Consider the following 17,921-nt stretch of genomic DNA (forward strand, 5'->3'; position numbering starts at 1 on the left):
TCATATTGAGTATTGTGTGCAGTTTTGGTCTCCAGGCTACAAAAAGGACATAACAACACTTGAGAAAGTCCAGAGAAGAGCGACTAGGCTGATTCCAGGGCTACAGGGGATGAGTGATGAGGAAAGATTAAAAGAGCTGAGCCTTTACAGTTTAAGCAAAATGAGATTAAGAGGTGACATGACTGAAGTGTTTAAAATTATGAAGGGAATTAGTACAGTGGATAGACGGTGACTTTAAAATGAGTTCATTAAGAAGACGGGGACACTGTTAGAAACTTGTGAAGAGGAAATTTCTGTAATGGAAGGATTTTTCTAAAGAGAAGGGGGGATCAAGAGAGCAGATGGGCGTTGGTCGCTCAGCGCGAAACCCAGCTGCATTACTAATGTTTTGGGAGAAACAGCCGGGAATGTTCTAAAGATACAGCCAAGGTTATGCTGACTTGTTTTTCACTTGAGGGCTTCACTACGCAATTCTTATTTTTGTGTGCCTTTTGGTACCAGGTGTCGTCATCATCAGGACCAAGTGCAAAACAACACCGCGTCCCGTGGAAAGGTGTGTGTGCTGAAACTAATCACTTCTGTATACACTGCTTGCACGTAAGCCGCTTTGGGCAAGGACGCTCAATTAGTATATAAGGGAAGGTTTCGCCCTCAGTTTCTTTGGAGGCTCAACCGTGGGGACAGCGCGCACCGCCCGGTATTTGAAAGGCAAATGAGTTGGTCCTCTGACAAGACTGACAAGCGGGCCCCCTCAGTCTACTGGTCTGGGATGATGGCTCTGGGTCTTTTTATATGTCTGTAAGTATTGTTTTGTTTTGTATGTCTGCATTATATGTGTTTGATTATTATAGTTGATTAAGTAAATAAAATAGAAGTATTGGACCTCTTCTCTCTGATTCTTTGCCTACTTATGTTCTAATCCCTTGAACCATTTTCCCAAATCAAAACAATTTCGTACAAACATTAGGAAGTTTTTCTTTACACAAAAAACGAATAAGCGACCAAGTAGTGCGGTAGACAGTAAGACATTAGCGACTTTCAAAACTCGACTTGATGTTTTCTTGGAAGAAATAAGTGGATAGGACTGGCGAGCTTTGTTGGGCTGAAAGGGCTGTTCTCGTCTAGAGTGTTCTAATGTTCTAATACTCAATAAGCGAAAAGACTTAACTAATTTTTGCAGTGAAAACTCTGCCCCATTAGAATATATATTTTTATCTCATCTGCAGCTTTGGCAGGAGAGCAAATACCTGCAAAAACTTTGCCATTGCTAAAATTCATTGATTTAGAGTTGGAGAAACTGAATTTCCACATTTTCATAATTTCTCAGACCAAAGTTTTCCATTTGAGAAATATTGTAGAATTAATTTAAATTCTTCATTTACAACTATTTCATTCATTCTCTCTGAACAGCATTGGCTATTGCAGTGCTTCATTATAATGTGACTCATGTCTTTATTTACCACTCAATATATTGTTTATTCAAACAATGGCAGCAAAGAGCATACCTAGAACTAAAAGCTATGACCAGATAATGTCAGTTCTTAAATCGCTGCATTGGCTTCCAGCAATGTTTAGAGGTAATTTTAAAATGATCTCCATGACATAAAAAGCCTTAATTAACCTGGGCCATCCTGTTATGACCAGTAGTTTTTATTAATTTATTTGTGAATAGTAAATATTTACTCATCTATTTAGGGGTTTTGAACTTCAAGGGTTCTAAAAATAAATGTTAATTTTTGTTTAATGATGACTTGAAAAAATTCCGTTTTTAGTGTTGTTTTACTATGGGTGTCACCGTTCAGTGTAAATCTATTCGGTTTTTCCATCTCAATTACTCACAGATTTCATTGGAATTCATGATATGCAGGGACACCAAGGGAGCGACAGTATAAAGTTTTATCGAGTGCATTTCCAGGGTGTCCGAGATTGCAGATAAATACAGTAGCTATGCAGTGGGCAAACAAAAATATTTTGATCACTGAAAATACTGCTGGATCCTCAAATTTTCGTTAGCGATTTAATTTTGACGACAGATTGGTTTGACCAAAGGCCGCTGACCTTGGCTTACCCCTGACTGTTAATCTCCCAGTCGTTATCATTCAAAGCAGAATGTCTCGCCCCAAGCCCGTAAACATCCCATCTCATCCATAACTTATTAATGTCAGAACCTATTAATATACTGCGGTCTCAGGCCTGATTAAAATCTCTATATGTAATCTTCATTTGGATCTTGATCTTTGTTTGTCCGCGAATGAATTAGAAGAAGCACTAGATGGCAGTAGAGATACAGCTAAAACATAGGCATTGCATTAAGAATTTCCTCCAGGCTTATACTACTGAAGACTGTAGTACGTCAGTCACACCTCAAAACACAGACAATCAAATTAAACAAATTGTTATGCTTTAAATTAACTAAAGAGATCTTCATTTAGATCTTGATCTTTGTTTGTTCGCGAATTCCATGCATGCGTAGACCACCTTCCAGTTTAGTACGTTGTTTTTACTCACGGATGTCAACAATGTGCCGGAATAACGAAAGGGGTGGTGGACAGTGTTACGCTGGTTAGCTCCTGAGGCCTGGTTAGAGAATGAGATTGCCGAAGATAAAAGGTACGTGCCTACGTAACATGAATGAAAGAAAGACAGTGGGTAAAATGAATGACAACGTAACAGCACGTTCCGGAAATTATTATTGTTACGTTGTAGCCGGCGAGTGCTGCGCATCTCACAGTTGTACCGTGGTTTGCTCACATGTCAGTGAAGTGATCCCTATTTATGCTTTAAAGAACCTGGGTACCTATGTGTCCCCCTTTAATAACCATTGCTCTGTGTATATTGCCCTACTCTTTGGATTGCCACAAAGCAACCTGCGAGATTGGAGAAAGGTTGAGAAGACATCATGAGAGGAAACGATAGCATTGTGAAAACGAGATGGACTGTGAACGAACAGAAACAGAAATGCTCCTACACCACCACATAATTATGATTCGGACAGTGATTGTGAGTAGGCCGTTCCTATCGAATCAATATCCAAGGGGTTTCTTTTTTAATTTTGTTTCCCTTATAAAAAATCATAATGCTGTGCGACGAAAGGCCCAGTTCACGACTGGCAGCTGCATTTAAAGAGGTAGCCCTTCACAGACAACTTTAACACGCACAACGTAGTTGGACACATGGCTAGTTCCTTGTATAAATAAGACTTGTGCAGGAAGTAGAGATTTTAGCTAAGAGGCGGTTAAACTTTAAAATGAACTACCTACCACTATTAGTCAGGCCCATTTGATCTAAACATTTAATTCTACACCACAGACTTTCAGATCCAAGATATCGTCTGCTTGTTAGAGAGGTTGCTGTGGCTGGACATATTCCCTCTTCATATTGCTATTTAATAATTCCCACACAATTACTAAGACTCTCTCATTTCCTTTCTGTCCTCATCAAATGAAGGGAGTTATGGATGGATTTCCTGGAGCAAGAACAAAGCAAAATTATTTGCTCACAGTTTTAAACTGAAAACCTTAACAGCAGGGCTGCCTTGAGTGAAGTGGAGTCTTTGAGCTTCTGGAATAATGCCGTATTATGACCAGTGGGAAAGCTTGTATTGTGTAATCAAGATGGAGCAGTATCAAGGGAGGAGGCAGACCACACTTTCTGTAACAAAGGTGTAGTGTCAGTTACAAATCAAAACAATTAAAGTGCAAATGGGTCGTGATTTAATAGAAAATGAGAAGAGACAAACTACTATATCACTATACCGTGTATAGAAATCCTTCCCAACAAATAGTCTATACCCTGGGCCGGCTCCACCATTTTTGCTGCCCTGCATGAAGCTATAAATAGAGAACTCCGTCATCCCAAACCCCTCAAACTGTACGAGCATTTCTATGACAAGAAATTCAGCAATGAAGGTTATTGCTATTTAACCCCCTTGATGCAGTAGAACCACATCGTACATGAACAAACACTCTGCAAACCACCCTGTACATCTTAAGGTCAAACAGAGCATCCACATTTCATGACAAATACAATCAAGATTAATGGAACGAGCAGGAGGAGGCTTACTTATCTGAACTTATCATGACTTACAAACCAGAACGCACATTAGGATCTCAAGATGCCGGTCTGTTTAAGATTCCAAGGATTAATAAAATAACAGTGGGAGGTCGAGCTTTTAGTTACAGGGCCCTTAACCTGTGGAATGGTCTTCCTGCTACTATAAGAGATGCTCCTTCGGTCTTTGCTTTTAAATCCCAACTGAGGACTCACTACTTCAGTTTAGCACACCCTGACTAGAGATGCTGATTAACTGTACAGACTGCATCTCTGTTGTTAGTCATCAGCACTAAAACAGAAGTAACATGATAGTTAGAATTTGTTACTAACCCTCACCTATTCTGTTTCTCTTCTATGTATTCAAATGTGGCACTTGGTGCCACTGCCTACCTGCCAAGTGGTTCTGCCCACCTAAGGAAAAGTCATCTCTGATGGAGGATCACAGGAATCACTGGGTAGAGGGGTCCTTTCATTGGATTGGTTGGCCCATAGCTGACTCAGCTTGTAATGGCCAATAGGGGGAGGCAGCTTGATAGACAAATCTAAATCATATTATGTGATAACATCTGCTGCTGAATTCTGCTCTGTACTTGTAATATTTCTATTATACTGTAATACTGTATTGAGGATTGTGTTCTGTTCTGTGTATTGTATTGTATTGACCCCCATTTTTTTGACACCCACTGCACGCCCAACCTAACTGGAAAGGGGTCTCTCTTTGAGCTGCCTTTCCCAAGGATTCTTCCATATTTTCCCTACAAGGGTTTTTTTTTTTTTTTGAGTTTTTCCTTGTCTTCTTAGAGAGTCAAGGATGGGGGGCTGTCAAGAGGCAGGGCCTGTTAAAGCCCATTGGGCTATACAAAAATAAATTGTATTGTATTGTATTGTATAATCAGGAAGACTAAACAGAGATTATAACAAATTATAACAAAACAAAATGTACTTGATAAAGTAAAGCAAACATCAGCAGACAAAGAGTCTTTAGGAGATTTTTATGGATGAAAATATAATAAAGATAATCCTGTTGCAGTGATGTTTATACTGTCACGCAGATGTGGTAATTTGTGTAACTTCTGGGACCGTGCTCGATCGCAATGACAGACGAGAATCTGCTACCGTAATGCAAAATGGCAGTGACCAGAAGTAACAAAAATGATGAACTTCCTATGAAGTCCTTCTCATAAAGTGTACTTTCAAGTTTCAGACCTTCCATTGTGTAGTCACACTTATCATTTTGACTAAAATGTCACACTTTACATTTACAAACATGAAATTTCGCCTACTAATATTCGGCTCAAGCCCGTCTGCTGTCCAAGTCCCTCTGTAATGAATCAACCGATTTTAGATCAGCGTTTCCAAACATCTATGTCATCAGAACCCAGTTTTTCAAATGCTAGTGTGTTTCTGACCCACCATGGACTGGAGATCCAACTTTCTGATGTCAATGAAGTCATCTAAGTGTTCAATGAATCAAACATGATCTCCTCCTTGGTGAATTGAGCATGATTGCTAGAGAAGGGTTTGGGGAGGACATCCAGGATCGACCACAATCCACCTGCAATGCTGCCGCAGTGAAGCAAACACAATTGGAGTAGTGGAATCATCCGAGGTCAGTTGGGGGTTACCTGCAATGCCACCACGGCCCACAGGTTGGGAAGTACTGTTCTGGATTATCAATTATTCCACCTTGTTTGGTATCATCTGTAAACTCAAACAGATTATTTATATTTATATCCAGATCATTTAAATATATTAAAAATAGCAGCTGCTTGTGTGAATGACAGCAGCAGCTTCACTCTAATTTTTTCCCCCAAATGCAGACAAATTGCACCCTCACATCGGCCTCTGTGCACTCCTATTGGATGCTGGGAAACTGAGGTCCATTCAGTAAACAGTTTCATCTCAATAAGGCGTGTCCTTATATAGAAAGAGCATCCTCAAATAAACTTTAACACGCAATTGGACTAAGCTGTTCTTGTCACCGCCCTAACCAAATAGTTTTCTGCACTGCTGATTGGCTAATAAAAACTGCACTCATTTATATAAGGAGATGAGGAAATGATCTCCTTACCGTGCATTTAGAGGACACCCCAATGTACTGACGGATAACCTAGTATAGGAAATGACTGTACGTAATTTAGAAATGAGGATTCTTTTTTCGGAAAAAAATTTAATTCTGAGAAGCACATAATCTTTCTATATATAAAATCCAACGTCTGTCTGTCTGTCTGTCTGTCTGTCCACTTTTCTCGAGAGAACTACTTAACGGATTTAGATTGTTTTTTTTCTATAATTTGCTTGAACATCCCGGTTGGTATTGTAACTTCTCTCATCTCAATAAGTATCATAGTTCGCTTGCGGCACCGATTTATTTGCGCAAATCTGACAGACATGCAGCAGGCCGAGGGAAGGGGGACAGGGTCTTCCTCACTCACAAGCCAGCCTCGGAGCGTACCTTACCTCTGCTTAGGTAGTGAATGAGAGAACTACTTAATGGATTTAGATTGTTTTTTTTCTATAATTTGCTTGAACATCCCGGTTGGTATTGTAACTTCTCTCATCTCGCTAAGTATCATAGTTCGCTTGCGGCACCGATTTATTTGCGCAAATCTGACAGACACGCAGCAGGCCGAGGGAAGGGGGACAGGGTCTTCCTCACTCACAAGCCAGCATCGGAGCGTACCTTACCTCTGCTTAGGTAGTGAATGAGAGAACTACTTAATGGATTTAGATTGGGTTTTTTTCTAGAATTTGCTTGAGCATTCCAGTTAATTTTGCAACTTCTCTCATTGCGCCAAGAATCATAGTTCGCTATGACAGAGACAGAGGCTACAGGCAGAAGAGGAAGGGAAGCAGGACATCACGAGTGGGAAGCTGGGCAGGGCCCTCCTTGCTATCCTATTTCACTACTATGCAGGAAAAGCTGCGTGGGACGGCTAGTTAGGTATTAATCAAGATGATTAGAATATATCTACTCTATATTGTATATATAAAATTCTAAGCCTAAAAGTGAAACGATTTTGTGCAATGATTTTATGTTGTGTTCTTTGTCACGCTAAATTGGGCTTATTTTAAAACCTGCATATAAATGTTTCATATCATTCTTTTCAGGATCTATCGAACTTTAATGTGATGTTGCTAGATTTTCAGATTCTTATTCCGTTTTTAAATTACAAACTAAAAAATATCAGGAACTCACGTCCCGGGAGATATGACGTTGTGTCAAGAGATTTAACCACGCCTGGTGGCAAAAATAAAACACAAGCAGTAGGACAGCTGCTGTACAGGTTTTTAATTGTTTGAAGCACTGCGCGAGATGCAGATCATGCGGCATGGCAACAGCAGCAAGCCAGCAGCTGATCGAGCAAAGAGGAGGTAAAAAAAAACAATTTATTTCCCATTGTATCACCGTTTAAGACGGGATTTCAGAGAAGCGGCCGCAGCTCCTTGGGGTGCGTTCAGCCCCACTCTTCACAACACAAGCGTCAGAGACACAAAGTGGCTGGCACATACCGCAGGCTGGGGGGAGTTGGCGAGGGAAGCGAGCAGGGGGCGAACCCCCAGTTTATTTTCTAAAAAAATATAAAGTATTGACTTTCAAGTAAGTTTTTAATACTTATATTTTGCTGGTAGAAAATGTTTGGTTGTTGCTCTAGCACCCACAGTGGATGGAACACCACTGGGCCAGTCACATACAGAATGGAGGAAAACTAGACGCGAAAGCATCCTTATGATTTTTTTCTTTGAAGGTTTTATTAGCTTTGTTCACAGCTTTATTCCGAGCTCCATTCTTAATTGCATGTAAGTAAAACAAATCATTCTCAGCTTCATGTACCAGCTGTTACTCTACACACAATATCAAACAGAACATTGTATTCACAGTCTCAAGGGAATGTGGAGAATCACATTGTGTTTGGGAAAACTTGGCAGTCAATCTAAAAAAAAACAAAATTTGAGATTCTCGGTTAGTAATTATAGGAAACAGTATCATAACATTGTCTGTGTGAAAAAGAAACATGCAATTAAACACCAAAATTGGAAGAGAGTATATGGGAAGTAATGGGTATTTTACCTTTGTAGCCTAGGGACGTCAGCAATTTGAGGTTAACAGTGAATACTTAGCAAGTGTAGGTGGTACATGGGATGGATGGGCACCCCAGCAAGGAGACAGGAAGATTCCTTACCCAGATGGACATAAAGGCGTCCCGACTCAGATAGGAAAGGAGGTCGAACACAGACAAGGCTTCCCTAATAGAGAGACACACATACCAGCCAGAGAAGATGGTTCCTTAAGAGGATAGGAAGCCTCAGACAAATGGACAGTCGTCTCGACTGGACACATGTGTAACACCTTCTCTGACCAAGATAAGACAGGGAAGGACTGTCTCTGATGAATGTTTATTACCCTCAGGCACTAGATGGCATCTGCACCCATTTGGGAACCAGCAGGGAATGCTGGGAGTTGTAGTCCAGCAGCATGGTCCTGCTGGGGTCCATAGGATGCTGAAAGGAGATGCACGCCTCAATATATTGGGCTTCCATATGGCCTAGAAATAATTCCAACTGGCACTGGAAGTACACCCAGGTCCTCAATAAAAGGGACTGCACCCTCTTGTCCAGATGAGTCGGAGCTGGGAGGAAGGAAGGCAACACTCGACTGGAGGAGGGCAGGGTGATGAAGAGAGGAGAGGTGGATTGAAGGAGAGATTACTTGTGCTGTACATTGAGGTACTGTGTATAATAAATCATACATTTATTTGAACCCGGGAATGTACTGTCTCATCGCATTTGGGACTCGCTGGAGCCCTGGTGTCCGTCACAAAAGATATGGAGGACGTCCTCCTGGTGCATTTTACAAAGAGTTGTGCTTTTATTGTTTGAAGACCTGGGGTCCATTTGCAAACAGTAGGCATATTATTACCTCCTTAATCTGAGTTTCAGCATTGCTAGGCAGATCTGACTAGGCTTCTTTTTTGAAAGTTCTGATGTGAAGATCCATTCATTAGGTCATGAAATCAAGCAGGCTGGACATTTTCCAAGCAGTCCATTAACATGTGAGTGTCTCCAAGCCTTCTTTCAAAATGTAAAAAATGGCAGGCCAAAACCAGAATGGACCAAAAGATAAAAGGGAAAAACCAGTAAGCCAGAAACACATTGCTATGATTCTGTACATTGGCATATTTTGTATATTTCTTTAACATTTTTTAGGTGTGATCACATATATGGTCATACTCTTACTTACGGGTTCATTTAGCTATATGTTGGCCACAAAGCGTATAGGTCATTGCAAACTGTAGCTCTATGGATATGGTGTGGGTCAACGTTAAGTATACTTTAACTACTGGTACAGAGTATCACAAATCGATCTTCAAGTCTCAGGGTCCGCACACTGGCTTCATATAAGGCAGTGTTTCTCGACCACTGTTGTGTAACCAGTGGGGTGCTGGTTGCTGTTGAAGGTTTGTCTAAGCCAATGTTTCTTAATGTCTAGGTTGCCAATGATGGTTTGTGGTTGCTTTCGTTGGTTCATCAGTGGGTCACCTAAATTAGTGTTTCTCAACCTCGGTGCTGTGACCTAGATTGCCAAGGATAAGTCACAAGTTACCATCATTGGTTCATAAATTGGTAACCTAATCCAGTGTTCCTCAACCTTTGTGTTGTAGGTTGCCATCAATGGTTCATGAGTGGGCCGCCTAAGCCTAAACCAGTGTTTCTCAATCTCTGGGTCGCAACCTAGGTTGCCACCAATGGTTCACAGGTTGCTGTTGTTGGTTAACAAGTGGGCCATCGGTTGCCAGTGTTGGCTCTCAAGTGGGTCTCCTCAGCAATTAGCAGCATTGTAAGATATTGAGCAACTTGGATGCAGAAAGTCAAAAATCTCTTGTTTGTGGGGAAAGCAAGAAGAGGCTTTTGACCCGTCTTGGCCAACTATGTAAATGATGCTGATGATGAATTAGCATGTTCTATTAATTCTCCAGTGATGGTTGATCACTGAAATATTACTCTGATGCTATGAAATATCCAATAAATTAGCTACGGAGAATACAATAATATTACATTCTTTACATAGATAGATGGATGATCGATGGATGATGTGAACTGCACTATATCATACAGATAGACAGATCCAATAGAAAGGCAGTACCATATATAATGGATTTGGACAGTGCTATATAACATACAGGCAGACAGATAGGTAGATAGATAAGAGAGGCACTATATAATAGTGGATGGTGTTATATAACTTCTAACTTGGCTAAAGATGAATGGAGCAGTCACAGTTCCAAGAAAACATTATAAAGGGGTACTGATGTTGGCATAAAGGTGTCCCATTGCCGTTCGGGACACTTCTGCTGAATAATTCCTTGTCTGAAAAGCATTGTTCATAATGGCTATCATTTTTGCCTTCATTCTCTGCTCCACTACAACCTCCAGCGGGTCCAGGGGAATTCCCCTACTTGAGCCTGCCTTCTTAATAACTTTGGCCACTGACAAAGTGATATAACCAGCCCAGCACACCACGGTGTAGAAAATCAAACTGGTCATCACAGAGTTGTAGAACCTGCAAAGGGTGTCACTTCCCACATGGAATTAGAGAGTGGTGACGTGTCACATACAAGTCAGACATAACATGCAAATAGAAATTTCAATGTCCTATGTACATGTGACAATACTACTAGCATGAATCCTTCGACCTTTTTATAGTATTGACTGATAAAATTCAGATTTGACTTTGACCGTTTAGGTTTTGACGAAAGATTAAATGATTTCCTTGTTGTATTTCGCTATTCATTTATTACTCCCCACCATAAAAAAAAAAAAATTAGCTGCGTCCAATAAAACTTAAATCTGAATGGACTGTGATTCAAATAAATCTGTGTGATGTATGTGTGCAGGCTACTTTTTGCTAAACTACTTAAACAACAAAAGTAGACGACTTGTGCGATTTGGTATTTCTTGTGTTTAGTAGCTCTACACTGGAGACCCTGTCATAAAGCATGTATGGTTTGTTGCCAGCAGGCAAACATCCCCTTGGGTATGGATAGCGGCATGGACAGATGGACTTTATTTGCTAGCCATTGTTTAAAATGATAGACTATTCATCATACTGAGACATGGTGGTGTAATTAATGGGGTCAATTTGTTTAATGTGAAATATTCCAGGGAGGGTTTGTTCTCAATCCCAAATCATGAATCTCCACTATTTTTTTTTTTTAAACATTCTGTTTGGTTTTCCGTTTCCCAAAAAAAGATTTTAAAATCCAAAGAGGAAAGAGAAGTATAGAAATTTCTGTTCAAATTAAACAAATAAATGCATGTTTATGGAGATCAAATATGTGTCAACCATGTGTGCCTTTTTATAGCATGGCTTCAGAGTTAAAACAGATGTGGTAGCGGAGGACCGCAAGAGATGGGTCTAGGACTGCAGTGTAAACAATAAATCAGTAATGCAGACACACAAGATGTTTTTACTTCAATTCTGTTTAGTTTTGTGTATTGTTGTGGCCAAAAGTTTTGAGAATGACACAAATATTAACTTTCACAAAGTGTGCTGCTGGACTCCTTTGGTACCGTGTCTTTCCGGAAAATCCTTAGGTACCGTTGGTTTGACTTTGTGTCGAATGAGCGGTTGCTCATGGAGTCCTGAATGAGACACATTACCTGCATTGTGAGGGAGCATCAGTTACGGCACTATGGCCATATGGCGCGTTTCCCTGAGGGTGATCCAGCTCATAAGATCCTCATTGTTAGGGACCTGAGTGGCTGGACCAGGCCAAGGGGTCGCCCACTTAACACCTGGCTGCGGCAGATAGGGGGTGTCATTTCCGGAGGGTTGGACTGAACCGTGTGTCCGCATGGGGGGTTGCCAACCGGGATCCCGAGTTGTTTTGTTGTGTAGTGGATGCGACAATACACTGTACCAGTGCATGCTCCCCAACTTGACTTGACTTGACTTGTGCTGCTTCAAGGTGTTTAGATCTTTTTATCAGACGTTTCTATGGTATACTGAAGTAGAATTACAAGCTTTTTAGAGGTTTGAAATCCTTTTAATGACAATATTTGCAGTGTTGGCTCTTCTTTCTTTATCAAGAGCCCTGAAATTTGCCCTGGCAGGCTGTCAGTCAACTTCTGGGCCCAATCCTGACTGATGGCAGCCCATTCTTGCATCATCAATGCTTGGAGTTTGTCAGAATTGGTGGGATTTTGTTTGTTAGCCCGCCTCTTGTAGACTGACCACAAGCTGTCAGTTGAATTAAAGGTCTGGAGAGTTTCCTGGCCATGGACCCCAAATTTCAATGTTTTGTTCCCAGAGCCACTTAGTTATCACTTTGGCCTTATGGCCCGGTGCTCCGTCATGCTGGAGAAGGCCTTGTTGGTCACCAAACTGTTCTTGGGTGGTTGGGAGAAGTTGCTCTCGGTGGATGTTTTAGTCCCATTCTTTATTCATGGCTGTGTTCTTAAGCAAAATGGTGAGTGAATCCACTGCCTTGGCTGAGAAGCAACCCCAAACATGGATGGTCTCAGGATGCTTTACTGTTGGCATGACACAAGACTGATGGCAGCGCTCACCTTTCTATATATATCTAATATCTATCTATCTATTGTTAAATTGTAGAAAAAAAAATAGTCCGAGTGCCACAGAGGATAGACGGGCATCCTGGCTGGACGATGGCATGACCTCAGGACAAGATGGAAGGTAGGTGCCGGGGATGGACAAGCTGGAGGGCAGGAGTAGTTCTGTCCTCCAAACATTAGGTGGCAGTGGTCCACTGGAGGTGCTGTAGCTTGGGCACCCACAGGGCATCTGGAAGTGCAACCAGGTCAGGGTCCCAGGGTGCCAAAAGAAGGCACTGTTGGGGATGGGCTCGGGGCTGGGAGGAACCGCCCTGGTTTTCAAAGAACTCAGAAGTGCTCCCTACAAATCATACCAGGTCCAGTATAAAAGAGGAGTCATGGTCATGCAGTGGTGGGCAACACTCACCTGGAGGTGGAAGGAGAGGGGAGAGTTTTTTTATTTGTGTGGTTATTAGTTGTACTTCATTGAACATAGTGCTGGGTGGACTAAAAATTATTACTTGAACCTGCAACTGTGTTGGGTATTCTTGGGTCTGGGGTTTTGGGTTTGGCACCCCCTACTGGGCAGCAGTAGCTCAGTCGGTAGAGCGGGTGGTCCAGCAATCGGAGGGTCGCAGGTTCGATCCTGGCTCCCGGCATGAGAATGCAGCTGTTGTGTCCTTGGGCAAGACACTTAACCTACCTTGCCTGCTGGTGGTGGTCGGAAGGATTGGTGGCGCCAGTGTTCGGCAGCCTCACTTCTGTCAGTGTGCCCCAGGGCAGCTGTGGCTACATAGTAGCTTATCATCACCAGCGTATGAATGTGTGTATGAATGGGTGAATGACTGTTGTGTTGTAAAGCGCCTAGGGGGGTTCTTGAACTCTAGTTAGGCGCTATATCAAATACAGGCCATTTACCATTTTTTTTACTGGTTACAATAAATACATGTAAGCTACAATTTTACATTACATTGTGTCTTTGTGGACCTGAAGAAAGCATATGACAGAGTGCCTCGAGAAGGAGCTGTGGCGTTGTATGAGGATGTTGGGAGTGGCAGAGAAGAATGTAAGAGTGGTACAGGATATGTACAAGGGAAGTGTGACAGTGGTGAGGTCTGCAGTAGGAGTGACTGAGGTGGGATTACATCAGGGATTGGCTCTGAGCCTTGCCTTACTTGCAATGGTGATGGACAGGTTGACAGACGAGATTAGACAGGAGTCCCCGTGGACTATGATGTTTGCTGATGACATTGTGATCTGTAGCAATAATGGGAACAGGTTGAGGAGACCCTGAAGAGGTGGAGATCTTCTCTAGAGAGGAGAGGAATGAAGGTCAGTAGGACCACCAAGACAGAATACATGTGTGTAAATGAGAGGGAGGTCAGTGGAATGGTGAGGATGCTGGGAGTAGAATTGGCGAAGGTGGATGAGTTTAAATACTTGGGATCAACAGTGCAGAGTAATGGGGATTGTGAAAGAGAAGTGAAAAAGAGAGTGCAGGCAGGGTGGAATGGGTGGAGAAGAGTGTCAGGAGTGATTTGTGACAGACGGGTATCAGCAAGAGTGAAAGGGAAGGTCTACAGGACGGTAGTGAGACCAGCTATGTTATATGGGCTGGAGACGGTGGGACTGACCAGAAAGCAGGAGACAGAGCTGGAGGTGGCAGAGTTAAAGATGTTAAGATTTGCATTTGGTGTAATGAGGATGGACAGGATTAGGAATGAGGACATTAGAGGGTCAGCTCAGGTAGGACGGTTGGTAGACAAAGTCAGAGAGGCGAGATTGCGTTGGTTTGGACAGGAACAGAGGAGAGATGCTGGGTATGTTGGGAGAAGGATGCTAAGGATAGAACTGCCAGGGAAGAGGAAAAGAGGAAGACCTAAGAGAAGGTCTATGGATGTGTTGAGAGGGGACATGCAGGTGATGGGTGTGACAGATCAACATGAAGAGAAAAGATGATCCACTACTGCAACCCCAAATGGGAGCAGCCGAAAGAAAAAGAAGATTATTCTTCCCATTATGTTTCTACAGCTCATAATGTTGATTTCCAGATTAGCGCCTTGTATGAACAACTAATAATCAATGTCACCCTTCTCCAATGACCCTTTTCCTGTTAAAAACCTACTGATTAGTCAAAGCTGAACAGCTCTTTATTTTCAAAGGAGTTTATTATTATTTATTATGCCTATTTGCTTCCAACATACCGTTGATCCATTTTGCTTGTGGGTCATGCACACCGAGTTCCTTCCTGAAAAGGTCATCCAGCGATATTCTTGACTTTGCGGCATTCAAAGATTCATCTGAAACAAAGTCAAGACATGAATGCACTTTAATAAAATCACGTCAAAATAATTTTATGAGAGGGCAGAATTCAGTATGATATGCAGTGCATTCCGTTTCATTAATTCCTGTCAAAGACTGGCATTCCATCCATGGCTTATGCTCCGCGTGCCAGAATGTTTCAAAACAGAACGATGAGATTGCAGGATCTACATTCAGTAAATTAGCCAACAAAAGGGGATGCAAAGGAGGTCTTCCTTCTTCTTCATTGGATTACCTCCATCAACACACTGGCAAGTTAACTGGAACACACCTACCTTTGTACAGCAACCTAAACAAACACATTAGTCACGCACACAGAGGACTTCAAGTCCTCAGAACTCTCTAAATTTAGAAACTAATATCAGCTCAATGAACAACTGCAGCTATCCAAAATACTCTTCCCCCCTCAACTCACGGGAGCAGCCATACCAACCTCACCTCAGAGCAGGTAACCCACCTGAAGGTAAGTCTGGTCAGGCCCAGCCAGTACTGGGATAGGAGACCATCTAGCCTTTTTTGAGTCACGGACCCCAATAAGAATCTGATGAAATTTTTGGACCCCCTTCCCCAGAAATATTCACATAAACACTGTCAGAAATGGCTGGGGCGACCCGGCCGGGACGCCCAGGAGGACCAGAGGGGGGCCTACGCCTTACCCACACAATGTGGGGGCGACCGCCCTGGTACCTTTGGGGGCCATGGGCACAGAGCATTGAAGCTCAACCCTGTAGGGGCCCGTGGTCACCACCAGGGGGAGCTCCAATGTCTTGGGAACCCTGGACCTCAGCACTTCCGCCACACCCGGACGTGCTGGGGGGAAGAGGAGCAGGGACACCCGGAGTGCTTCTGGGGATGCAGCCGGCACTTCCGCCACACTGGGGCATGTCGGGGGAAGATTGCCGGGACACACCTGGAGCACATCCAGGGGAGCATAAAAGGGGCCGCCTCCCTTCATACAATGACTTGAGTCGGGTGGAAGAGGACGTGGTCTCTGGAGGAGGCAAGGAGGCAGCCCGAAGGAAGAGACAAGGCATTGTGTTGTGGGCAGGACTTTGGGGTTGTGTGGCACTTATTACTTGTATATAGTAGTGTAAATAAACGTGTTGTGGGTGACATGAATGTGTCTGCCGGTCTGTGTCCGGGTCGGCTACTATAACACAAACACACGTGTTATTTTTCTCACAAGTATGTAACTCACGCATTAGGCTTAGGTGAGATAAATACTTGCAAGAAAAATAATACATGAGAGATGTAACGCATGAGAAAAATCACGTGAGAAAAATCTACAGCACCGGGCTGTACATTAAATTTAAATGATAATTTTTATCTGACCCTCACACACCCCCTGAAAGCCATCCATGAACACCCCCCGATCTAGGGGATATCTGGCATATAGGCAGGCATAGGCGCGATGGTTAAGGTTTTGGACTTCAGGCCATGAGGTTGTGACTTCATATCCCACCACTGAACAAGTCACTTCACCCACCTGTGCCCCAATTGGAAAAACAACAAGAAACGTAACCAATTGTATCTCAGATGTTGTAAGTCACTTTGGTTAAAAGCATTGGCCAAATAAATGAATGTAACTGTATTTGCTGTGACAAATCCTTAAACGGATTCTTAATGTTACGTAAATCATTAAACAAAGAAACACAAGCAGAGCTTTAGTATGCCAGTGCTAAAAGGTGCAAAATGCTCAAGAGTAACAGTGGCAAGAAAAGGGCAACTATTGACAATGATAGGTAAAATATATGGGACAATGGCAAAGGTGGGCCACACGACCTTATTTGTGCAAGGGTGGCGGGGGGCTTCCTCCTTCTTCCTCCTCCTCCTCCCCTTATATTCAAGTCCCTGTGGTTTATCTGAACGTGTTCTGATGAATGGTGGTTTTTTCTTCTAAATGTTGTTCTCTTTATGTTCTTTGGCTCTCCACTTTTTTAGCCATGGACTTTGGAATTTCTTAAGGATTATGCTTATCAGTTGCATTTGATTTAGATTGAAGATGGCACAGTGGCGCTGCCTCAGCCCTGTAAAGGCAGGACCAACCCACAGTTCCTTGTGGTTCATCTGAATGTGCTCAAGGTGTGGGGAATACTCTTGATGACTGCGATTTTCTGCATTTTTTTTAATTTCCTGCCTCGCAGAAAGGAGACCAGGATTGGCATCCCAGGTTCTTTTGCAGAGAAATAGGGAGCGCCACACACCCCTTTCCAGTGACCTCATGACCACCCAATGCTCTCCCAATCCATCTACTGACTTCATAGGAAGAGTCACAAGAGACACGAATGTCACTACCGAGGGAAGTAAACCTCTTGACGAGGTCGACACTCTCTCTGCAGACAGACACACTGCTGATGGCCGTTCCCAGGAGGTCATTAAAGGCCCGGATCTTGGTTTTTATCGCAAGCCCAGACACTCAGACTCCTCGCTCAGTCTCTCGACAGCCTCAATCAGAGGCTCCATTGACTCGGCGAAGATCAAAGCATCATCAGCAAAGTCAAGTTACTATTGTAGCGGGGCTACATAATAATAAATATTTTTTATTATTACAAATATGTTTTAAAAAAAATATGTTTTTTGTATATGCTGGGTGCGTTTTGTTTTCATTGTCCCATTTACTGTCCGTTATGTGTGTGCGTCAGTAAATGTTGTCCCCATAAGTGAAGAGGGGAAGGATGAAGGGGAGAGACCACAACCCAAGACAGAATTCACCTGTTAACTCACCAGATACATCTGGGACATTCTGTATTCAAAAAAGAGTAACGAAGGTGAGAGGAGAGAGAGAGAGGAGAAAGGAGACAATTTACCCGATCATTATTTAAACTCATCACTGCTGTTTATTGCTTAATTCCACTGCTTGCTTTTTCAAGAGGGGAAGGATGAAGGAGGGAGACATTAGAACATAAGAACACTCTAGACGAGAACAGGCCATTCAGCCCAACAAAGCTCGCCAGTCCTATCCACTTATTTCCTCCAAAAAAAACATCAAG

The 17,921-nt window shown here is 42.6% G+C and overlaps 1 protein-coding gene across 1 annotated transcript in view; it reads right to left on the reverse strand.

Moving 5' to 3' along the window:
- LOC120530489 (inactive dipeptidyl peptidase 10-like) overlaps positions 1–17,921 on the reverse strand; it is a 357,045-nt gene that overhangs the window by 310,242 nt on the left and 28,882 nt on the right. The window contains exon 3 of the mRNA XM_039754919.1: positions 14,814–14,909. Coding sequence (XP_039610853.1) covers positions 14,814–14,909 — 96 coding nt within the window. The remainder of the gene's footprint in view (positions 1–14,813; positions 14,910–17,921) is intronic.

The sequence above is a fragment of the Polypterus senegalus genome, chromosome 6 (assembly GCF_016835505.1).
Source record: "Polypterus senegalus isolate Bchr_013 chromosome 6, ASM1683550v1, whole genome shotgun sequence".
NCBI classification, from domain to species: domain Eukaryota; kingdom Metazoa; phylum Chordata; class Cladistia; order Polypteriformes; family Polypteridae; genus Polypterus; species Polypterus senegalus.